Source organism: Erinaceus europaeus, chromosome 19, assembly GCF_950295315.1.
Source record: "Erinaceus europaeus chromosome 19, mEriEur2.1, whole genome shotgun sequence".
Taxonomy (NCBI): domain Eukaryota; kingdom Metazoa; phylum Chordata; class Mammalia; order Eulipotyphla; family Erinaceidae; genus Erinaceus; species Erinaceus europaeus.
This window is the reverse complement of record NC_080180.1, coordinates 12892684-12917420: the sequence shown is the minus strand read 5'-3', so window position 1 is coordinate 12917420 and position 24737 is coordinate 12892684. Positions and strand designations below refer to the sequence as shown.

Sequence of the window (24737 nt, the reverse complement as noted above, 5' to 3'; positions counted from 1 at the left end):
GGGGCTTACGCCGGTCCTTGCGCTCTGCGCCACGTAACCCGCTGCACTACCGCCCAACTCCCTAAAGCTACGCTTCTTAACAGCTTCCTGACCCTAACCCACCTCCATCCTCATTTTGGATTTCTAAGCTTTCTTCCACCTCTAAAGCCCTATTATTTGAAATTAAAGTTGTGTTCTGTAGTGGCTCCTGTTAGTTTTTTTCTTTCTTAAATCATAACTGTACCCTGATCCATTTATTTCAACTTCCCTAAGTAGTCTAAACGATCACATCTAATATTCGTTTGTACATGAGTCTGTCTAAAAACACTACAGAAACTATACATATAACTAAAGGAAACCAACATTTCTATATTCCATTTAACATTTTTATTAGGGATACAAAGTCAGATCATATTATATATATGTATATATATATATGTTTTAAAAAGAATTTTTATTTATTTTATTTTTGAGAGAGATGCAGACAGAGAGAGACACAGAGAAACACCAGAGCACTGGTCAGCTCTGGCTTATGGGACTTTGGAGCCTCAGGCATGAGAGTCTGTTTGTAGAACCATTATGCTATCTCCCCCACCCAGATCATCTTATATTTTTAAATTTAAGATGATCTAGGGTTTAAGGAATCCAAGAACTATTACAGTGTTGTAACTTTGAATGTATCAAAAGTAGCTAACATGCTGAATCCAATGTTTGATGGAGCATTAGAGACCATAGAATTCAGAAGTACTTGTGGAGGGAATGTGCTACTACTAACCTTGCTTACTAGTAAAAGCTCAGGTACACTGTAACACTTATAAACTGCAACCAGTTGCCTCAAGGGAATGGCTACATATCAGAACCAGTTTTAGTATCCAATAAGCTTGAGAGTGACACTCCTTTCATGACTCCTAGAACCCAAATTTCCCATAAACAGAAGAATGTATCTACATACATTTTAACAATACTAAAGCCCACTTTATCCTGAAAGCAAAAAAACCTCTAATCCTGCAGTAGATAAAAGCCTATCTATAGTCACTCCTGATTTTTCATGTAGCAACGATTTTGTATATACCTAGTAAATCTTTAATATTTAAAGAAAAATTTATGTGTTATCTTAGATAACCATGACATTATTGTGACCAAAGATACTGGCATTTTAACACGTTGAAACTCTCCCCAAAGAAGGAGTATTAGCTCAAGAAAATAACACAATTTTACTGTAGTGAAAATGGAGCTTAATATATAAACACAAATAAAAAAGGGAAAAAAAAACTTACAGATAGTGGTCATATAATATTCCAAAAAACTGCCTTTCAAACTGAAAGATACTGCTTATTTTATTTTTTACATTACTAGAGAATGTTTTATCATAAAATGAATAATAAAAAATGATAGGATGCCATTGACATGTTTACAATTAGAAAAAAGAAAATATTTTTACTTGGCTAATACCATCAAGAAGAAAAAGAAAGTTAAAACTAGCCAAAACAATTGTTTATAGTAACAACAACAAAAAAAATCTAATCTTTGTTAGTGTTGAGATTTTAATGGTCCTATTTTCTGATTATGAATGGGAGAGTTAAGTGCTTAAATTATTTTAAGAGTATGAAATAAAGTAATAGCTGGCTAAACTGTTATACTTCAAAGGAAATTATTAAATCATGCTCATCACTCACAGCAATAACTCAATATAATTAAGAAAACAAATAGATTTCTTCAGCTGCCACAAGCTTTTTTCCATTGTCTTTCTAATTAATTGTAACATTTCTACAAGTGTAAATAAAATATCAAAATAAGTTTTCCATCAAATGGTAAGCTGCTCTTTATGTGATCTTAGAAAACTTTAAAGGAATTTGTAAAACTTATTCATAATCAATCAGGATTTTGGTTCCCTTGCCCCGGTATAAAAGTTTACAGTGGGTTTTATATTCCATCACAGTTACATGGTCCAGTGCATTTCAGAGTTTTTGGACATTATCAAGACTGTCTTTCCCCAATAAAAATATTTAAGAAAACTTTAAGCATTTCTCAGACAAGTGACATGATATGGAACTACTTACACTTTTGGCTCTCACTTCTTTTAAGTACAAATATTATTTAACAAAACATACAGTGTGTCTACTAACAAGGAGTTCTCTATTTTATAGAGGGAGCTACAGTATTTTCTGAAGCTACTTCCCAAGAGCTAGTTCAGTAGACAGAACTTTGGGCTCACCTTATTTTTTTTTTTCCTGGTAAGGTAAATTTCCATTATGTACATACTGTATCATTTTTATTATCTTTTGTTGGATTAAGGTTAGTTGGGAAATAGCTGTACATTTTTACTAAGATCACTGATGACAATGAACCTCTTAGACTATGTTGGTATTTTTAGTTAAATCACATCTAATGTGAAATTTCGAATTACATCTAGAGCTCCAGTATCAAAGCCACACATATCTAACATGCCCCTGTCGTCTGGGTCTGCAATGGTAAAGCCATTTGATGTCATTCCACAAACAATCAATTTAGCTGGAATATCCATTTTCTGTAAGAAAAGATTGAATTATATATTAGTAAAGTTGTAAGGAAGCAAAGCTAATAACCTCCAAAATTTAAACACTAAAAAAAAAAACCAAAAAACTATTATAGCTTTTAAATACGGTGTCCATAAAATTTGTCAATATATTAGGATTACATTACATGATCTTCTGAATAGAAATCATAATTATGTAAACAATATGCCTGAAATTCTTATGTCTGTTTTTTGTGTTCTCTATTTCTGAGAAACCTAAGAACTTTGTACTTAATGAAATTCACCAAGCTATCCAGTAGTGGTGAGACCTCTGCACCAAACAATGGGGAGTGCGTGTGGGTATATGCAAGTAGAAGGAAATATTTTTCTTATATTATTAATTTTTGGTCTATCAAAACTAGTGTATAAATTTAGGTCTCATGAAGTTTGAGCTATGACTTTACATGTCTTATGTAAGAGAACTTGCTTTCTAGAGCTATGGTTTAATATTACATTGATCCCCCCCCTTTTTTTGGCCTCCAGGGTTATTGCTCGGTGCCTGCACCACGAATCCACTGCTCCTGGAGGCTTCCCCCCCCTTTTTTGTTGCCCTTTTTTAAAACTGTTGTGGTGGTTATTTTTATTATTGTTGTTATTGATGTTGTTGTTGTTGGATAGGACAGAGAGAAATGGAGAGACGAGGGGAAGACAGAGAAGGTGAGAGAAAGATAGACACCTGCAGACCTGCTTTGCCGCCTGTGAAGTGACTTCCCTGCAGGTAGGGAGCTGTGGGCTCGAACCAGGACCCTTATACTGGATCAGTGCTACAGCCTGACTCCACAGAACTACTTTCAGTAGCATCTTTTTAAATGCACACTGAGTGTTTGAGAACTGACTGCTATTTGAAGTGAAGATTAGAATTTGCTTTACCTTTCGATACTCCCTCAGAGCAACGGCAGGATGCACACTTCCGGCAAAGGTCTCATTATCAGTGAATACGATGAAGATATCAGCAGTCATGCTTGTCTTTTGGGCCCAGATCATTGGTAGGGAGCAATCAGTTCTACCTGCTGGGATCTAACAAAAATATGACTGAGAATGGAAGAAAGTGACTTGAGGTACTTAAGGTATCTGAAACAACTAAATATTTCAAGATAAGAAAAAAAAATTGCCATGGCCCAGGAAATAACAGAGCGGTTAAGACGTTGGACTCTCAAGTATGAGGCCCCAAGTTCAATCCCTGACATTGCTTGTCTTCACAAATTTATAAGCATGCAAAATACACCATAAAATTATCAACTTTACTGGATATATTATACTAAAACACATTTTATTCATGTTAACTCAAACTATTCCTCACCTGATTCATAGTCATTAAAACCTGCTGTAAGGTCATATCCACAGTGAATGGACATGGTACCATTTCATCAGAAAAAGCAACTATACAGGACTCTTTTTCTGTTCGGGTGACAACCTGAAAAAAATTCAATGATGGTAATTGTAATAGATTTGTGGGAAAGACAGTATGTAGAAATCTTGAAAATTTCACTTGTAAACAACGAACTTCATTTTTAAAAATCATTTAAAATTTTTTTATTCATTTGATAGAGACAACCAGAAATCGAGAGGGAAGGGGGACAGAGACAGAGAGACATGTGCAGCACTGCTTCACCGTACGTAAAGCTTTCCTCTGCAGGTGGGGGGCAGGGGCTTGAACCCAGGTCCTTGCAGATTTTGACATGTGCACTCAACCAGGTGCGCCACCCACCACCCAGCCCCGTCTTAATTTATAAATTATATAACTGTACTACACAATAATAGTAGTATACCTTTCAAAATACTTGCAAAAAAAAAACTATTTTTCTACAATAATCCCCCTATATCTGTGAGAATATGTTCTAAGCCACCCCGTGGATGCTTGCAAGTATGCATAGTATCAAACCATACAAACATATTTCCCCCCTTTTGTTGCCCTTGTTCTTTATCATTGTTGTTATTTCTGTCATTGTTAACTGGATAGGACAGAAAGAAATCAAGAGAGGAGTGGATGACAGGGTGAGTGAAAGACAGACACCTGCAGACCTGCTTCACTGCTTGTGAAGCGACCCCCCCTGCAGGTGGGGGACCTGGGGGCTTGAACCAGGATCCTCATGCTGATCCTTGTGCTTCGTGCCATGTGCACTTAATGCATTGCGCCACCGCCCAGCCCCCACAAACACATATTTTTAATCCTCTACAGACACCCAATGGTAAAATTTAATTACACATTGTAAAATTGACAATAAGAAAACAAAATTATAAAATACTGTGATAAAAGTTATTTTCTCTCAAAAAAATTTTTTTTAAGTTTATATTTATTTATTGTATAGAGACAAGCCAGAAATTGAGAGGGAAGGGGGTGAGAAAGATGGAGAGAGAGACTGAGAGACACCTGCAGCCCTGCTTCACCACTTGTGAAGCTTTCCCCCCTGCAGGTGGGGACCAGGGGCTCAAACCCGGGTCCTTGAGCACTGTAACGTGTGAGCTTATCCAGGTGAGCTACCACCCAGCCCTTCTCAAAGTTTCATAAGGGCAATATTTGGAGAGTGGTTGACCATGGGCAAATGAAATCATAGATAAGGGGAGACTCACTAAATATTATTCTTCTCGTTCAATAATGGATGAAATCACAGAGGACGTTAAGATCCAGTCTATGGTTCACGTACTTGCTATATGGTGACAGTCAGGCCAGAATTAAAGTTTATTATCATTACCAGTTTTAACTTCTTTATCCATTAATATCTCTGAGCATTATTTACTTCTTCAAAGATGTTTAATCTCTTGTTGTAAAAATTAAAAATTTCTACCATGACTGTCAATGTTCTTATAACATTAAACATCAAAATAGATGAAGTATTTGCAACATACCTACAAGCTTTAGATATAAGTGAAAATGTACCAAATAAACTGATATGACAAAAATAAGTAAAAATCTTATTTTTGATCATAACCAGTTTACTGTTCTATACTACAGTAAACTTTTTTAAGTGGCAACGATTCTAAACTGTCTTAGCTGCACTTACCATAGACATTGCTGCAGCCACTGTACTGGCATTGAGTACACTGCCCAGAACTCTCTGGTTCATAGAAGCACTCACATCAACAGCAAGCAAGAAACGCTTTCCAGTTGGCTCAATGGTCTAAAAAAGAAAATCAGTGAAAACAACCAGAGAAATTAAAAGTAGGTAAAACTCCATTCTTCCTTCCCTTGTTCCCTCCTTCCTTCCCCAGCATTAACTCTGATGACAATCAAATCAAATCCCAGGCTGGCAAAATAGCTCACTTGGATAGTGTGCTGTTTTGCCATTTGTGTGACCCGGGTTCAAGCCTGGCCCTCTGCACTGAAGGACACTTTGGTGTGGCCTCCTTCACTCACACTCTGTTTTCCTTGTCACTAAGACATTAAAAAACATGGGGCCAGGTGGTGGCATACCTGGTTGAGAGCACATCACAAGTGCACGAGGACCTGGGTTTAGCCCCCAGTCCCCACATACGGGGGGAAAGGTTCACAAGTGGTAAATCAGTGCTGGTGTATTCTCTCTCTCTCTCTCTCTCCCTGTCACCTTTCCTCTTGATTTCTTGTTGTCTCTAACCAACAAATAAAGATAATAAAAAATTTAAGAAACAAGAGGCCAGGCTAAGCACACGCACTACAGGGCACAAGGACCCGGGTTCAAGCCCCTGGTCCCCACCTGCAGGGGGAAAGCTTCAAGAGTGGTGAAGCAGGGCTGCAGGTATCTCTCTCTCTATCACCCCCTCCTCTCATTTTCTGTCTCTATCCAATAATAAGTAAATAAAAACAAACAAAAAGAAACAAAACATAATTTAAACTAACAAGGTAACTATATATTCAACTTCACACAAACTAAGGGAAAATAAGCAGCTCAACAAAAATGGTTAAATGGTTAGTACTTTTTAAAAAATGCCTTTACTGAGGACAGTAGTAAGTCCAAACTTGATTACTTATTTTCAAAAGAACACTTAAACCAACCTTAAATGTTTTGTAAAAAGCAGCATCCAGTGCTTTCAAAATTTCTTCATCAGGGCGCCACTTCAGTTTCCCTCTCAGCCCATGACCTGTTCTATACGTTTCTAATGCAGTTAAAATATGAAACGGATGTATATGAGCCTACAGACAAGACAAAGGCAGAGTTCAATTACAAAATTCAAATAATTATCTTAGTTATTATTTTACTTTTTATAGAGAGACAGTGGCAAGAGTAGAGAGAAAGAGTGAAAGAAAGAGACCAGAGCATCACAGTTTCCTTCAAAGAGGTGGTGGCTGGGCTTGAACCTGGGTCATAGACTTGGCAAAGCAGTACATGATCTCAGTGAGCTATTTTGCCAGCAACCTTTTAGTTATTGCAACTAAAATGCAGTGGTGCACTGGATTAAGCACACATATTACAACCAAATGCAATTCATAAAAGAGAAAAATGAGAACATAATTTCATATTTAGGAGTAAAAAGCAACTTGGCATGACATTTCAGAACACCTAAAAATGTATGGATTGCACTTGAAATGTTGAGACAACGCTCTCAGTTAATAACAATGACAGTATTTACCTTTTTCAACAACTTTTCATTACACAGTTTTTCACATATTAAAGATACTTCTGAATTTCCTGGTTCAAGCACTGAGTTGGCAGTCATCTTTCCTAGATTCCTTAGTAATGCAGTAAGGGGCATTTTTTGTAACAAAGCTTTCCACACCTATTAAGATTAACAGGTAGAAACAGATGGAGGTAAAGGGAAAGAAATCAGTATGAAAGTTACTTCAGTAACAAAATTAATTTATTCTCTAAAACTTTCATATTGGGTTTAGAGCATTTTCTTTTTTTTTGTCTCCAGGGCTATTGCTGGGGCTTACTGCCTGCACCATGAATCCACTGCTCCTGGAGGCCATTTTTTTCCCTTTTTGTTGCCCTTGTTTTTTTTTTACTATTGTTGTGGTTATTACTGTTATTATTGTTGGATAGGACAGAGAGAAATGGAGAGAGGAGGGGAAGACAGAGAGGGGTAAAGATAAACACCTGCAGACCTGTTTCACTGCTAGTGAAGCGAGTCCCCTGCAGGTGGGGAGCCAGGGGCTCAAGCCGAATCCTTATGCCAGTTCTTGCGCTTCACAGCATGTGCACTTAACCTGCTGTGCTACCGTCCGACATCCTAGAACACTTTTATAAGCAAAATTAGTGTGAATTATTAACTTCTTATTTACTAGAATGAGAAACTGAAGTGTAGTTTATGAAGGAATTACTCAGAACAATTTTATGTATTTCAAGTGGCAGAACAAATAACCAGCATATATATGTATTTTTTAAAATAATTTTTTAAAATTTATTTATTTTTATTTATTGTATTACCAAATTACATGTCAAGGGGTTTAAATCCACACCATTCCCACCACCAGAGTTCTGAATCTTTAGTCTCCCCACTGCAATACACCACACCTCCCCTAAAGCTGTACACATGGGCCTCCAGGGTTACTGCTGAGGCTCAAGCTTGGACTATGAATCCACTGCTTGTGGAGACCATTTCTCCCACTTTGCTGCCCTTGCTGTTACTATTATTGCTGCTGCTGTTTTATATAGGACAGAAGGCGACAGAGGAGGGGAAGACGGAGGGGGAGAGAAAGGTAAGACACCTACAGACCTGCTTCACTGCCTGTGAAGTGCCTCTGCCCCTGCAGGTGGTGAGCCGGTGGCTGGAACAGGGATCCTTGCACAAGTCCTTGTGCTGCTGTGCTACTGTCTGCTGTCTTCCCCCAATGTCCCGTTTCTTTTCTTTTCTTTTCTTTATAAATTTCTTTATTGGGGAATTACTGTTTCACATTCAACAGTAAATACAATAGTTTGTACATGCATAACATTCCCCAGTTTCCCATATAACAATACAACCCTGACTAGGTCCTCTGTCATCCTTCTTAGACCTGTATTCTCCCCACCCACGCACCCCAGAGTCTTTTACTTTGGTGCGATACGCCAATTCCATTTCAGGTTCTACTTGTTTGTTTTTTTCCTGATCTTGTTTTTCAACTCCTGCCTGAGAGTGAGATCATCCCATATTCATCCTTCTGTTTCTGACTTACTTCATTTAACATGATTTTTTCAAGGTCCATCCAAGATCGGCTGAAAACGGTGAAGTCACCATTTTTTACAGCTGAATAGTATTCCATTGTGTATATACCATTGTGTATATATATACCAAAACTTGCTCAGCCACTCATCTGTTGTTGGTTCCTGGGTTGCTTCCAGGTTTTGGCTATTACAAATTGTGCTGCCAACAACATATCTGTACACAGATGTTTTTGGATGGATATGTTGGGTTCCTTAGGATATATCCCCAGGAGAGGAATTGTAGGATCATAGGATAGGTCCATTTCTAGCCTTCTGAGAGTTCTCCAGACTGTTCTCCACAGAGGTTGGACCAATTTACATTCCCACCAGCAGTGCAGGAGGGTTCCTTTGAACCCACACCCTCTCCAGCATTTGCTGCTGTTACCTTTTCTGATGTATGACATTTTCACAGGAGTGAAGTGGTATCTCGTTGTTGTCTTGATTTGCATTTCTCTGACAATCAGAGACTTGGAGCATTTTTTCATGTGTTTCTCAGCCTTTTGGATCTCTTCTGTGGTGAATCTTCTGTCCATGTCCTCCCCCCATTTTTGGATGGGGTTGTTTGTTGTCTTGTTGTTGAGTTTGGCAAGCTCTTTATATATGTTGGTTTACTCTTGTCTGATGTATGGCATGTAAAGATCTTCTCCCATTCTGTGAGGGGTCTCTTGGTTTAGGTAGTAGTTTCTTTTGCTGTGAAGAAGCTTTTTAATTTGATGTAGTCCCATAGGTTTATACTTGCCTCAGTCTTCTTTGTAATTGAATTCATTTCATTGAAGATGTCTTTAAAATTTATGCGGAAAAGAGTTCTGCCAATATTTTCCTCTAAGTATCTGGTAGTTTGTGGTCTAACATCCATGTCTTTGATCCACTTGGAATTTACTTTTGTATTTGGTGAAATACAGTGGTTCAGTTTCATTCTTCTGCATGTTTCAACCCATTGTTTCCAACATAATTTGTTGAAGAGACTCTGCTTTCCCCATTTAATAGTCAGGGCCCCTTTGTCAAAGATTAGATTTCCATAAGTGTGGGGGCTCTGTTTCTTTCTTTTTTTTTTTTAACATAGCACTGGTCAGCTCTATAGTGGAGGGGTACTGAACCTGGGACTTGGGAGCCTCAGGCATGAGAGTCTCTTTGCATAACAATTATGCTATCTACGCTCCCCTGCTCACGTGACCAGCTTATTTTCAGGAGAGGAACTAACACTGACTGAATGTCAACTACTTTTGGGCATTGTGGGTAGGCTTTTAAAATAACAGTGGGTTAAGCGTGCACATGGCGCAGAGCACAAGGGCCGGAGTAATAAAGATCTCTGTTCGATCCCCCAGCTTCCCACCTGCAGGGGGGTCGCTTCGCAAGTGGTGAAACAGGTCTGCAGGTGTCTTTCCTCCTCTCTGTCTTTCCCTCCTCTTATCTATTTCTCTCTGTCCTATCCAACAACAACAGCTAAGACAACAATAACAGCTACAACAAGAGCAACAAAATGGAAAAAATGGCCTCTGGGGGTGTTGGGCGGTAGCGTAGCGGGTTAAGCGCACGTGGGGCGGGCGTTAAGGGCCCCGGTTCATGCCCCCAGCTCCCCACCTGTAGGGGAGTCATTTCACAGGCGGTGAAGCAGGTCTACAGGTGTCTTTCTCTCCCCCTCTGTCTTCCCCTCCTTTCGATTTCTCTCTGTCCTATCCAATGACAGCAACAAAAAACAGTAATAATAGCCACAATAATGATGGAACAAGGACAACAAAAGGGGAAAAAATGGTCCCCAGGAGCAGTGGATTCCTGATCAGGCACCGAGCCCTGGCAACAATCCTGGGTGCCAAAAAAAAAATAAATAAAAAGGGGGGTGGGTGGATCTAGCATAATGGATATACAATCCCCACACTACCAGAAGCCAGAGATGAACAGTGCTCTGGTAAAAAAATAATAAATACATAAAAAAATAAACATCTGGTAGTGCAGTGGGTTAGGTACATGTGGCATGAAGCACAAGGACCAGCCTAAGGATCCCGGGTTGAGCCCCCGGCCCCCCACCTGCAGGGGAGTCGCTTCACAGGCGGTGAAGCAGGTCTGCAGGTGTCTGTCTTCCCCTCCTCACTCCATTTCTCTTTGTCTTATCTAACAACAACGACATCAATAACAATAATAACTACAAGAACAATAAACAAGGGCAACAAAAGGGAAAATAAATAAATAAATTTTAAAAACCACATCAATTTCAAGATAAAAATTCTAATTTGCTTACCTCTTTAGACTTTAGGTGATTGGTTAGGAGATGTTCCCTGACTAACCTATGTTCTTCTATCAGGTGAATGACTTCCAGCTCATCTTTTGTGCGCTTTACTTTCTCCACAGCCTCCAGATACTTTAATAATTTTTCAGTCTCCACAGAAAGTGCTTTCTCTTTATACAATTCATGTACCTCTTTCCAGCCTTTTGTAACATATTTGGTCACGATAGAAAGCCCTTTAACAAAAGATGAAAAAGGTACACAATAGGATTACCAAGTGAAAAACACATTTAATGAGAATGCAGTATCTGCTAGACATAACTAGATATGACTTAACACCTTTAAACCAAGGCATAATAAATTTCAGAAACTATTTATTCCACTAAACCTCTTTCAACCTAGGTCTTTGAAGAAAAAACTCACACATTCTAAGCCACTTATGAGAGCTTGCATGTGCTATGTCTGTGATGCCAGCCTTAAAAACTTTGGTAGAGCTGCGCTGTGATGCACCCAGCTGAATACACATATTGCATGCACAAGGGCCTGGGTTAAAGCTACAATACAATCCACACAAAAATACAGACAGTAAACATATGAAAAAATGGTTTTGTTCAAAATATAAATTCAAATGACAAGATATAAGTTTCTTTTTAAAAACTTATTTTATTATCTTTATTTATTGGATAGAGACAGCCAGAAATCTAGAGGGAAGAGGGAGATAGAGAGGGGAAAGAAAAAGAGACACCTGCAGCCCTGTTTCACCACTCACAAAGCTTTCCCCCTGCAAGTGGGGACTGGGGGCTTGAACCCCAGTCCTTGTTCATTGTAACAGGTGTTCAACCAGGTGCACCACCACCCAGCTATATAATAATTATATATAATTTACAATAGGGGGAGTCGGGTGGTAGTGCAGCAGGTTAAGCGCAGGTGGTGCGAAATGCAAGGACCTGTATAAGGATCCTGGTTCGAGCCCCCGGCTCCCTACCTGCAGGGAAGTCCCTTCACAGGAGGTGAAGCTGGTCTTCAGGTCTTCTTTCTCTCCCCCTCTGTCTTCCCCTCCTCTATTTATCTCTGTCCTAACAACAACTACATTAATAACAATAACTACAACATTAAAAAAACAAGGACAACAAAAGGGAAAATAAAAAATTTTTAAAAATTATAATAGAATTTAGTAATGTTAATAGGGTATAGTTGATTAACCTAGCTACTTACCGCACATTTTCTGATAACTGAAGTGCATCATTGTTCTGCTCTCCCTACATATAATTTTCTACCTACCCTACTGGCAAAGGTTAGAAATCACTGGTAATAATCAGTATTGAAAGATGGAGAAATCTGACATTTTCATATACTGCTTTTAGAGTTAACTACTCTGAAAACATATGCAGGCTGGGGAGATAGCATGATTATAGAAACACTTCCATGCCTGAAGCAGCAAAAGCTTCAGGCTCAATTCACAGTATCACTAAAAGCCAGAGCTGAACAGTGGTCTGGTAACTTGAAAAACAAAAAGAAAAAGAAAAGGAAGGAAGAAGAAAAAAAATAGTGGTCTGGGAGGTGGCACACTGGATGAAGCATTGGACTCTCAAGCATGAGGTCCTGAGTTCCATCCCCAGCAGCACATGCACAAAGTAACGTCTGAGTCTTTTTCTCTCCTCCTACCTTTCTAATAAACAAAATCTTAACAAAACAAACAAAAAAAAGTGGTCTAGGAGGTGGCGCAGTGGATATGCATTGGATCCTCAAGCATGAGGTCCAGAGTTCACTCCCTGGCAGTTCATGTATCAGAGTGATATCTGATTCTTTCTCTCTCTCTCTCCCTCCCTCCTTCTATCTTCATGAATAAATAAGTAAAAATCTTTTTTTTTTTTTTAAAAAAAAGTAATAATTAAGCAAGTTTGTGTTATTAGTAAAACATGGAAGCTACTTTACTGTTATCAGAAAGAGATTAGCTAAATAAATTACAGATACTTAATAGTATACATGTAGCTTTCTACTCACTTGAGAAAAATAATAACTAGGTGCCTTTATCTGCAATAAAGTATAATTTCCATGTATATGAATCAGGTTCAAACCCAGCTCGCACAGCACTGAAGGAAGTAGTACTGGTGCTATGGTTTCTCTTTCCCTTTCCCCCCTCACTCTATCAGTCAGGCCAGAGCGTGAAGATTCACAGCCAATAAAACAAATACATAGATATACACAGTAAAAGAGTAGTGCAGTGGGTTAAGCGCACCTGGCGCAAAGCACAAGGACCGGGTGTAAGGATCCCAGTTCGAGCCCCGGGCTCCCCACCTGCAGGAGCGTCCGAGTCCCTTCACAGGCGGTGAAGCAGGTCTACAGGTGTCTCTCTCCTCCCTCTCTGTCTTCCCCTCCTCTCCCCATTTCTCTCTGTCCTATCCAACAACGACAACATCAATAATAACTACAACAATAAAAAAAACAAGGGCAACAACAAAAGGGAATTAAAAAAAAATAAAAAGAGTACTTAACGGGAGTCGGGCGGTAGCACAGCCGGTTAAGCCAGGTGGTGCAAAGTGCAAGGACCGGCACTAAAGATCCAGGTTCGAGCCCCCAGCTCCCCACCTGCAGGGGAGTCGCTTCACAAGCGGTGAAGCAGGTCTGTAGGTGTTTTTCTCTCCCCCTTTCCTCTCCATTTCTCTGTCCTACCCAACAACAATGACATTAATAACAACAATAATAAACACAACAAAAAAAAAACAAGGACAACAAAAGGGAATAAATAAATATTTGAAAAAGAGTACTTACTACATTTACATGTTTAGAAAAAAAATCTGGAATATTATATAACATGTTATATATAGTGATTAGAATTGAAGGGTAGTACTGTTATTTCTTTTTTTATATTTACTTATTCCCTTTTGTTGCCCTTGTTTTTATTGTTGTAGTTATTGTTGTTATTGATGTCATCAATGTTGGTTAGGACAGAGAGAAATGGAGAGAGGAGGGGAAGACAGAAAGAGGGAGAGAAAGACACCTGCAGACCTGCTTCACTGCCTGTGAAGCAACTCCCCTGCAGGTGGGGAACCCCGGCTCCAATCCGGATCCTTACGCGGGTCCTTGAGCTTTGCGTGGTGCCACGTGCACTTCACCCGCTGCTCTACTGCCGGACTCTCAGTATTTTTATTTCTGGGATATATTCTTCTGTACTATTTAGCAATATTATCAGTATTCACGGTCCTGGGGACAGAATTCTGGGCCTTATACAAGTGAAGCAAACGGTCTACTACTGAGATATACCCCAGGTCTTAAGTTTTTAAAAAGCATACAATTTTTAATAAAAACAATCAAAACCTGATTCTTAAAAAATATATATATATATAATGATTGTAACAGTGTTGCTTAAAATGCAATTAAGTCTATTTGTAGCAAATGTATACTAATTAGGAGTTGTGGAGAAGATTTCTGTATATGAAAGTACGCAATCTATGTGGCATGAAAGGAGAGGGAATCAATGACGCACTAGGGCAGAAACTGCGCGGTAAGCAGCTATTTTAATAAACTCTACCTTATTAACATCACTAAATTCTGTTACAATAAGATACTATCTGATTTCAGACTGTTCTCTTTTCTTTCTCCTGACAGTGAAGAGGACTTCTGTTGTTCCATCATATATGATTCAAGGGATTTTCAGTATTCACATATACCAAATCATTATGTTGTATCCTCTAATAAGATGCTATATGCTGATTGCATTATAAAAATACTGAACAGAAAAACTACAAAATTCAAGAGCTAAGTAAATAATTGCTTGAAGTCTCTATTCTTTAAGAAAGGTGCATATGGGAAATACGTATTAAAAAAAACTTCTTTTTATAAAAAAATGATGGAAATCAGGAGCTGGGCAGTAGCGTAGTGGGGTTAAGCGCACATGGCGTGGAGCGCAAGAACCAGCTAAGGATCCCCACCTGCAGGGGAGCCACCCCACAGGTGGTGAAACAGGTCTGCGAGCATCTCTCTTCCCCCCACCCCCCGTGTCTTCCTCTCCTTTCTCCATTTTTCTCTGTCCTAACAACGATGACATCAATAACAACAACAACAACAACAATAATAATAACAGAAACAAGGGCAACAAAAGGGAAAAATAAATAAATAAAATGATGAAAATCATTCTAATGGTATGGGGAGATAGTTTAGCCTCAAGCAAGGCCTCATAGCCTCATGCAAACTAGGCTTTGTTTGGCCTACTTAACTGGTGAAGATACAAAAAGCAGAGAAAGGTTAAATTATTTGGCTTCAGGAGACTAAATAATGGCTATAAAAATTTGGATTTCGTTTAATCTGAAATGTGAACCCATCTGAGCAACTATCGTTTCACATCTAATTTCTGGCATTAAAGAAAAAGATCAGATTTTGGACTTGCCCACTTTTGTGGAAGTTCATTTTAGTTTATTCCTGACCTAAATCTTTTATGTCCCTTTTGAGAAAGATTACATAATTATTGTGGATCCAATTAACTTTGCAAAAGTCTCTTCCCACAGAAAAATTGTCCCAAGTTACCATGTCCCCTGGCTGATTGACCGGACACAACATACTAAACTGTTAATTTCAGCACTAATTCAAGCAGTCTTTAGGTTCCATGGAACAGCTGTCCTAAGACAGGGAGAAAAAAAAAATGATAAGGGGGCAGAGCAGTATGTCTAGCTATTTGAAAGCTATGTGGTAAGGAACTGCTTTGTTTACTACAATGTTAATCACACTCACACTGATTTCTTAGTCCATAATCAAAGGGTGAGCATTCCAGTTTGAATCATGGTATTTTAAGATTCAGAACATCATTAATAAAGAAATCAGTCATTTGATTTTTCTAAAGATTTAAATCACGAGTTGGCGGGGGGTGGGGGGCGGTGCCAAGCACTCTGGTACTCATATGAAGCACCAGGGTTTGAACTGGAAGCCTCAGGCATGCAAATCTTTTTTTTAAAATTTATTTTATTTATTGATTCCCTTTTGTTGCCCTTGTTTTATTGCTGTAGTTATTGTTGTTGTTGTTGTTGGATAGGACAGAGAGAAATGGAGAGGGGAGGGGAAGACAGAGAGGAGGAGAGAAAGATATAGACATCTGCAGACCTGCTTCACCGCCTGTGAAGCGACTCCCCTGCAGGTAGGGAGCCGGGGTTCGAACCGGGATCCTTATGCCGGTCCTTGTGCTTTGCGCCACCTGCGCTTAACCCGCTGTGCTATAGCCCGACTCCCAGGCATGCAGATCTTGCACTCCACCAGCTTATTTCCCTGGCTGCCAATGCCATCTGAGTCTTGACAACTGATGTCTGAGATAGGTGTTTAATTCCATTTCAGTATGTGGTCCAATTAAATATACCTGAATTAATTAGTAAGAATACAATTTAAGAATTGAAGGTCATTATTAGAAAATATCAATATTGTGGATTATATCAAACAAAAATTCATTATTATTATTATTTTAATTTATTTACTCTTTTTTTGCCCTTGTTTTTTTATTGTTGTAGTTATTACTGATGTCATTGTTGTTGGGTAGAACAGAGAGAAATGGAGAGAGGAGGGGAAGGCAGAGAGGAGGAGAGAAAGATAGACACCTGCAGACCTGCTTCACCGCCTGTGAAGCGACTCCCCTACAGGTGGGGAGCTGGGGGCTGGAACCAGGATCCTCACGACCGTCCTTGCGCTTCGCACCACGTGCGCTTAAGCCACTGTGCTACCGCCCGACTCCCAAAAATTCATTATTATTGGATGCATTCACCATCTCCTACTAGCCCCCGCCCTCCCATAAAGGTCGTATGCTTACCTTCATTGGAAGGTTTAAGATGTGACAATCTCAACAGATCTTTGTGAGACCAGCCATTTCTTTGTTTATATTTTGTCACTGCCAGTGCAAGATCCAGACCATCTTTTTCATTGTACCAGTCTGCTATAGCCTTCCGGAGGGCACGACCCCACATGCCACATTTCATACTTTCTTTGAGGTCTTTCTTAAACTGGATAAAAGTAAAGAGATGTGTAGGGATGCGACAAACTTCAGAAATAGCTTTAAATGCTACTTGTTTTGTGCTTATATCAGAACACTGGGAACAAATGGCAAGTGCAAAGAGCATAGGCTCTTGTTTTGCAGTTCTGCCTTCTTGACTAAAGGACTTTATCTCCTGTATCACTTCACATCCTCTGCCATCTTCAATCAGTCTAATTAAAGCTTCAGCATTTTCAAGGCCCAGCTTCTGCTCTTTGACATAGTAAGTCCCACCTTCAGAACCAAAACATAAGAACCGGCGTAGTCGATTCATATCAGAGATTTGCCACACATGTCCGCCTTCAGAATTGGCTACCTGCTTCTCATTCAGTGGTTGCATTTGGTTCACTGATTCCTCCATTGCTTCTTAGGACACCTATCAAACAAACAAACAAACAAACAAAAATTATATATATATCCAGATAAAACAATATAATTATAAAGATTTTTTTTTTTTTGCCTCTAGGGTTATCGCTGGGGCTCAGTGCCTGCACTATAAATCCACTGCTCCTAGAAGCCATTTTCCCCACTTCTGTAGCCCTTGTTATTGTTGTTGTCATTACTGTAGCTGTTGTTGGATAGGACGGAGAGAAATTGAGAAAGGAGGGGGAGATGGGGGGGAGAAAGATACCTGCAGACCTGCTTCACAGCCTGTGAAGTCACCCCCCTGCAGGTGGGAAGCTGGGGGCTTGAACCAGGATCCTTATGCTGGTCCTTGCACTTCATGCCATCTGTGCGTAACTCACTGTGCCACTGCCCAGCCCCACAAGACAGACATTTTTTTAATATTCAGTTTTTATTTATTTACTCCTTTTTCTTGCCCTTGTTTTACTGTTGTAGTTATTACTGATGCCGTTGTTGTTGGATAGGTCAGAGAGAAATGGAGAGAGGAAGGGAAGACAGAGAGGAGATGAGAAAGACAGACACCTGCAGACCTGCTTCACCACTTGTGAAGCGACTGCACCACCTCCCGGACCACATAATCACCCTTTCTGAGGTATAGTTTTTTACTGAAAAGACAAACTGATCACCAGGTTGGCCAGCATGGGCTCTTGAGGCCAAGGTGGCAAAGACGAAGAGGACTATGGAAGGTTGCACTAGTGGTTTATAGTAAGAAAGACAATTGTTTTCGTTATTCCTGGAAAACTGTAGACATTTGCAGCTAGATAATTTTAAAATTTTTTATTAGTGATTTAATAATGACTAACAAGACTGTAAGATAACGGGTATAATTTCATACAGTTCCCATCACCAGAATTCCATGTTGCTGCATTGGGAACTTCCCCATCCCTCATCCCTTAATATTTATTAAACACTTTCTCCTTCTTATTCATCTTTTTCTGCCAGTAATGCCCTTCTGGGAAGTCTAGGCCTATTCTCAGCCCCAAGGAGTGAATCTTAATTGTTGTAAATTAATGGTTCTCAAACTCTGTGTGTATATCAAAATTATCTTAGGTAGAGTTTAACACAGAGAAAAAGGTCCCACCTTATGCTCCTAACATTTCTTCATATCTAGGATGACGCTTAAACATATGTGATTACAAGTTTGAAGTTCAAATTCTCTTTTAAACAATTGTTTTTTTTGTTGTTGTAGATATTATTGTTGTTGTTATTGGTGTCATTGGATCAGACAGAGAGGAATGGAGAGAAGGGGAAGACACAGAGGGGGAGAGAAAGACACCTGCAGACCTGCTTCACCGCCTGTGAAGCGGGGACTCGAACTGGGATCCTTCCACTGGTCCCTTTGCTTTGTGCCACGTGCGCTTAACCTGCTGTACTACCGCCTGACTCCCTACTGTACTACTGCCCGACTCCCTATTCTCACTCTTCTTATCTACTAGAATTGTCTTTAATATCACTTTTTCTCTTCTTTGATTTTCCCCCTTTATTTAGTAATACAAAGAGAAATTGAAAGGGAAGGAGGAGATAGGAAGAGTGCGTGTGAGACACCTGCAGTCTTGCTCCACTGCTTGCTAAGTTTCCCTCCTCTCCGCCACCATCACCCACAGGTGGGGACTGTGGGACTGACCCCATGCCCTTGTGTTTTAACAGGTGAGCTCTACCAAACTGTCACCACATTTCTGTTCTTATCAAGAGCAGCCACAATAACCCCACAACTGTGTCAGTCACTATTTTCCTGCAGTACTGTCTATCCAGGTGAGGCCAGTCTCCTGCTTATATCACTACAAGGCACTGGCCTTCTCCCTGTGGCAAACAAAACAACCAAAAATAACAAAAATACTCTCAAGCAGCATTCACTACACACTGTGTAAGACAAAAGGAAATACTTATTCCATTTAAATGACAACATTTTTAAAAAATTTATTTTATTTTATTACCAGAGCACTATTCAGCTCTTGCTTATGGTGATACAGGGGATTGAACTTGGGACTTCAGAGCCTCAGGCAAGAGAGTCTCTTTGCATAACCATTATGCTATCTACCCCTGCCCAAATGACAACATTTTTTTCTAACTTCAGAGAAATCATTCTTTTGGTAAGATGAAAATATAACACACCACACTGTAATTAAGTGCCCTAATGGGAGAGTGAGGGAGCAGAGGACAAAATAATCTTAACAATCTAGAAGGTTTGTGCAGAAGGGGGGAAATGAAAACCTGGTATATACGGATGATCTCACTAATAGGTGAAACTTAGGGAAAGCACAAAGTGAAACCTGACTGGCTGTGGTATATTGCAGCAAAATAAAAGCCTTTGGGGAAGGGAGGAAATGGAGGACACTGGGGTTCTGGTGCATGATGGCTGAAAAGGATGAGAGTACAGGGATGCATATTAAGGGGAAATATATACCTTAATGTAAAAGTGTGCAATAGTCTACAGTGACTCAATTAAGTGCAGCATGTACGTAGAAAGACGGTAAAAAAAAAAAAAAGAAGACTACAAAAAGTAGTTAATCGAATAATTTCTATTTAGACCTAGATACCCTCCACACCTACTTTCTATTTCATTCCCCTCAATCACTCAAGGCTAACCTTGTCAGATAAAGTAAGGACTACAAAAGCTGGATAAGGGCAAGAGACCAGCAAACTCTAGTGCTAACTCAGGGCCCTAGTTGGGGAATTCCCACACAGATAAGATGGGCCTAGAACTTTAATAGAGCCCTCTCTCCACGATCATGGGTCATCTCCGTCAGGAACAATGTCAGAAACCCTCTTGTGGGCCTCTACAGGACCTTGTCTCAATGTAGAACAATGGTTGTTCTACATTGAGACAAGAAACTGCCCCACTCTCCAAAAGGAAGCTGGGTCAACATACTCTGCCACTTGAGGAAGACTGGTCCTGAAATGAGTGCAACCTAGAATGCTCCTAACTGTGACCATGAAATGCGAGTTCAGACCAATAGGGATGCAGAGGTTGCACAGACTCCTATCTATGGATAGATATGGTTCCTAGGTCAGATCAATGGGGTTTGCAGTTAACAGTATTTATATACTTTCCCCATATTTGGGAGCTACTCTCTGCCCTTATCCAGCTTCCTAGTCCTATTCCCAACTCTGACACCATCTCCCCAGACAATATTTTTAGCTCACTTGTATGTTAGCTTCGTGACTCAGGCAAAAATTAGTAAAGTCATAGGCCCCTTGGAATATGCCTAAAATAGACCTACTAGCTTCTTCCAACACAAAGACCCCAAATCTCATCTGCTGTACTCTTACCTTTAGGTTTCTGATTATTAAAAAAAAAAAAAAATGTTTGGCTTTACATCTTAATGCTTTTCAGCCACCAAGTTTCAGATGCTACCATGATGCCAACCTGACTTCCCTGGGCAGAGGACCTCACCGATGAGTCCTGGAGTCCACCTCCCCAGAGCCTGCCCCACTAGGGAAAGAAAGAAACAGGCTTGGGGTGTGGATCAATCTGTCAACACCCATGTCTAGGGGGGACGCAATTACAGAAGCCAGACCTTCCACCTTCTGCACCCCATATGATCCTGAGTCCATATTCCCAGGAGAATAAAGAATAGAGAGGCGGGTACTTGGCGGTAGCGCAGCTGGTTAAGCGCACATGGTGCAAAACACAAGAATCAGCGTAAGGATCCAGGTTCAAGCCCCTGGCTCCCTACCTGCGGGGGTGGGGGGGCACTTCACAAGTGCTGAAGCAGGTCTGCAGGTGTCTGTCTTCCTGTCCTCTCTCGATTTCTCTCTGTTCTATCCAATAACAACAACAGGAACGATTGGCAAGAAAAGGGGAAAAAAATGGCCTCCAGGAACAGTGGATTCCTAGTGCAGGCACCGAGCCCCAACAATAACCCTGGAAGCAAAAATAAATAAATAAATACATAAATAAAAAGAATAGGAGGCTTCCTAGGGGCCGGGCAGTGGTGCACCTAGTTAAGCCCATATAGTCCTAAGAATAGGGAAGCTTCCAAGGAAGGGGATGGGATGTGTAACTCTGGTGGTGGGAACTGTGTGGAATTGTACCTCTCTTATCTCACAATCTTGATCATTATTTAAATCACTAATAAAAAAAGAAAGAAAGAAAAGGGTGACAGTGGGAGTCGGGCTGTAGCGCAGTGGGTTAAGCGCAGGTGGCGCAAAGCACAAGGACCGGCATAAGGACCCTGGTTCGAACCCCGGCTCCCCACCTGCAGGGGAGTCGCTTCACAGGCGGTGAAGCAGGTCTGCAGGAGTCTATCTTTCTCTCCTCCTCTCTGTCTTCCCCATCTCTCTCCATTTCTCTCTGTCCTATCCAACGACAACAACAATAATAACTACAACAATAAAACAACAAGGGCAACAAAAGGGAATAAATAAATAAATAAAATAAAATAAAAAGTTAAAAAAAAAAAAAAAAGAAAAGGGTGACAGTGTTTCACAGACACCCATCACAGGGAGATAAGAGATTGTACCTACATGTTGACAACTGTACTATAATTCATTATCCTCCATTAAAGGAAAAAAAGTGGGAGGGGGGGAGAGAGAGAGAGAGAGAGAGAGAGAGAGAGAAGGAGGGAGGAGAAAACAACTGATCATTAAAGTATGAGGGAAGACAGTTCCGAAAGGGATTTTGAAATCTTGCCCTGTGTCGTTAAGTTCGGGGGCGCCAGCAGGCCGGGCTAGCTTCGCGGTGGTAAACAGAGACTTGGGGACACACGGCTGGGCTGAGAAGCTGCAGTTTAATCTTTATTCACGAGCAGGCAAATCACCACACCATGTGCTTCCCTATCTTTCTCCTTCAGCGGCTGCTGCTGGAACCCTGGACCTCCTTAGCATAGTGGACAGGGAGAAAGAGGGGCAGGAAACTAGTAGGGGCCAAACCAAAACTCTCAGAAGTAGGGGGAAGGGGACCAAACCAACACGAAGAATACCAACAGTCCTGTGTCTTTAGATCTCAGAAAAAGAATTGCCAAAGTGTTCTAGCATAGGAAAAAAAAAAAAAAAGACAGGATGAAGGAAATTTTATTTTGAAGATGTTACAAGCCAGAGCCTGTTTATATTTTGGGGAATGCTAAGGACTAAGTACAGAATCCTGGTGAGTATAAACAATCAAGGGCTAGTGAGAAAGAAAAAAAACACCTAAAGGAACAAAAAGGAGGGGAGTAAGGGGGCGTCATGGCTACAAGGAAGGGGATTTCAATGAGTGAATAATTGGGAAAGTCAAATTCTCAGAGGGCAAGTACAGTCAGGCTTACGATGACTAAGTTTTAGAATAATAAGGAAAGGCAACTGCAGCAGGGTGCTTCGAAGAGTAACTTGAATACAGAGAAGTTAGGAGGTATGTCATGAAGACAGACTTTACAGTCAAGCTACTCTTTATACAAGCGAAGTTACAATGGAAGGTAGAGAAAGGGTAGGAGTTGAAGAGTCTTTTCCTTTTTTCAGACGAGGACAATGAAATTAAGGTTGAGAAATTCAATTTAGAGAGTTGAAGACAATATAGTAAAAGGCTCTGGGAGAATAAGTTTTTAAAAAATATTTATTCCCTTTTGCTGTCCTTGTAGTTATTATTTTTTTATTTAGTTTCCCTTTTGTTGCCCTTGTCTTTTAATTTTTATTGTTGTTACAGTTATTGTTGTTATTGATGTCATTGTCGTTAGATAGGACAGAGAGAAATGGAGAGAGGAGGGGAAGACAGAGGGGGGGGGAGAGAAAGACACCTGCAGACCTGCTTCACCGCCTGTGAAGTGAATCCCCTGCAGGTGGGGAGCTAGGGGCTCGAACCGGGATCCTTATGCTGGTTTTCGTGCTTCGCACCACGTGTGCTGTTGTAGTTATTATTATGATGTCATTGTTGGATAGGACAGAGAGAAATGGAGAGGAGGGGAAGACAGAGGAGGAGAGAAAGACAGAAACCTGCAGACCTACTTCATCACCTGTGAAGCGACTTTCCTTTCCTGCAGGTGGGGAGCCAGGGGCTTGAACTGGGATCCTTACTTACGCTGGGCCTTCCACTTTGTGCCACCTGCACTTAACCCACTGCACTACGGCCAGACTCCCAAGAATGAGTCTTACAGCTATCAGATTGAGCTCGGCCCAAGAGCAAGAATCTTTCACATACTCATTCACTAAAAGCTACAGGTGAAATTGATTGGGGGGGGGGGGAGACAAGGAGTGGGAGGTAAAGAGACAACAAAAATCCCACACGTAATCGGGTGTAGGCTAAGCACACGGGAGAACATGCTGAGTGGACAGATTTCAATCTTGCTAGAAATATCAACGTCAGTAGTCCACATAAAGCTCTGGTATAAAGTAGATTATGTCAGTGCAGGCATAAGCCTCAAGTGGTGTCATAGATACACTGATCATATTAGGTTGCTCATTAGGGACTGATTTATGTTACTGAACATAGCAAGGCTGAAATGGTGGAGTAGGTATTTCTTCTATCTGTGATTCCCCCACCCCCCAAAGATTTATTTTCAAGAGAGGGAGAAGGATGGCATATTCTGGTGGATGGCAGGGATTGAATCTGGGGCCTCATGTATAAAAGTCTGATATGCTACCAACTGTGCTTTTTCCTGGATTTTCCTTAGTCTTATCCCATTTCCAATAGCAGGAGTTAGTAAAAATACCCTTCTGCTTTTTTTTTTTCTTTTTTGGTGCCTCCAGAGTTATAGCTGGGGGTCCACGAAATCAATTGCCCCTGGCCACTATTTTTTGTTTTTGTTACTGTTGTTGGGTAGGACAGTGAGAAATTGAGGGGAAGACAGAGAGGGGAGAGAAAGAATCTGCAGACCTGCCTCACTGCTCGCAAAGCGACGCCCCTGCAGGTGGGGTGCCAGAAGCTCAAACCAGGATCCTTGCATTTCGAACTAAGTGTGCTTAACTCAGTGTGCTACTGCCTGGCACCCACTTCTTCTGCCTTTCTATCCAATGAACTTTTAAAACCTAACAGGCATCTCAAATATTGGTATCTTAATTGCTAATTTAAGTGGAAATTTTTATACTCTGATCTTTTTTTTATTATTTATTTTATTTATTGATTCCCTTTTGTTGCCCTTGTTTTATTGTTGTAGTTATTATTGTTGTTGTTGTTGTTGGATAGGACAGAGAGAAATGGAGAGAGGAGGGGAAGACAGAGAGGGGGAGAGAAAGATAGACACCTGCAGACCTGCTTCACTACCTGTGAAGCGACTACCCTGCAGGTGGGGAGCGGGGGTTCGAACCGGGATCCTTATGCCGATCCTTGTGCTTTGCGCCACCTGCGCTTAACCCGCTGTGCTACAGCCCGACTCCCCTACTTTGATCTTTATACTACATTTGACATTAACATTTTCTTTTAGGTTTTATAAAAATACTCAGATGGTACTTCAACTTGGCTACTTCTGCAAATTAGGTGTATTTGTTAGATGAATAATAATGAATGAGGGGGCCAGGTGGTGGCACACCGGGTTAAGCACACATAGGATGACGCGCAAAAATTGG

At 40.5% G+C, this 24737-nt stretch overlaps 1 protein-coding gene across 1 annotated transcript in view; it reads right to left on the bottom strand.

The window, feature by feature from the left end:
* Positions 1-349: 349 nt before the first annotated feature.
* Positions 350-24737, bottom strand: part of RO60 (Ro60, Y RNA binding protein) — a 30221-nt gene continuing 5833 nt past the window's right edge. Inside the window, exons 2-9 of the mRNA XM_007539743.3 lie at positions 16638-17232; positions 10865-11085; positions 7079-7225; positions 6504-6641; positions 5536-5652; positions 3834-3947; positions 3404-3550; positions 350-2506 (exon numbers count right to left, since the gene is read on the bottom strand). Of these exons, the coding sequence (XP_007539805.1) occupies positions 2354-2506; positions 3404-3550; positions 3834-3947; positions 5536-5652; positions 6504-6641; positions 7079-7225; positions 10865-11085; positions 16638-17217 (1617 nt within the window). The 5' untranslated portion in view covers positions 17218-17232 and the 3' untranslated portion in view covers positions 350-2353. The remainder of the gene's footprint in view (positions 2507-3403; positions 3551-3833; positions 3948-5535; positions 5653-6503; positions 6642-7078; positions 7226-10864; positions 11086-16637; positions 17233-24737) is intronic.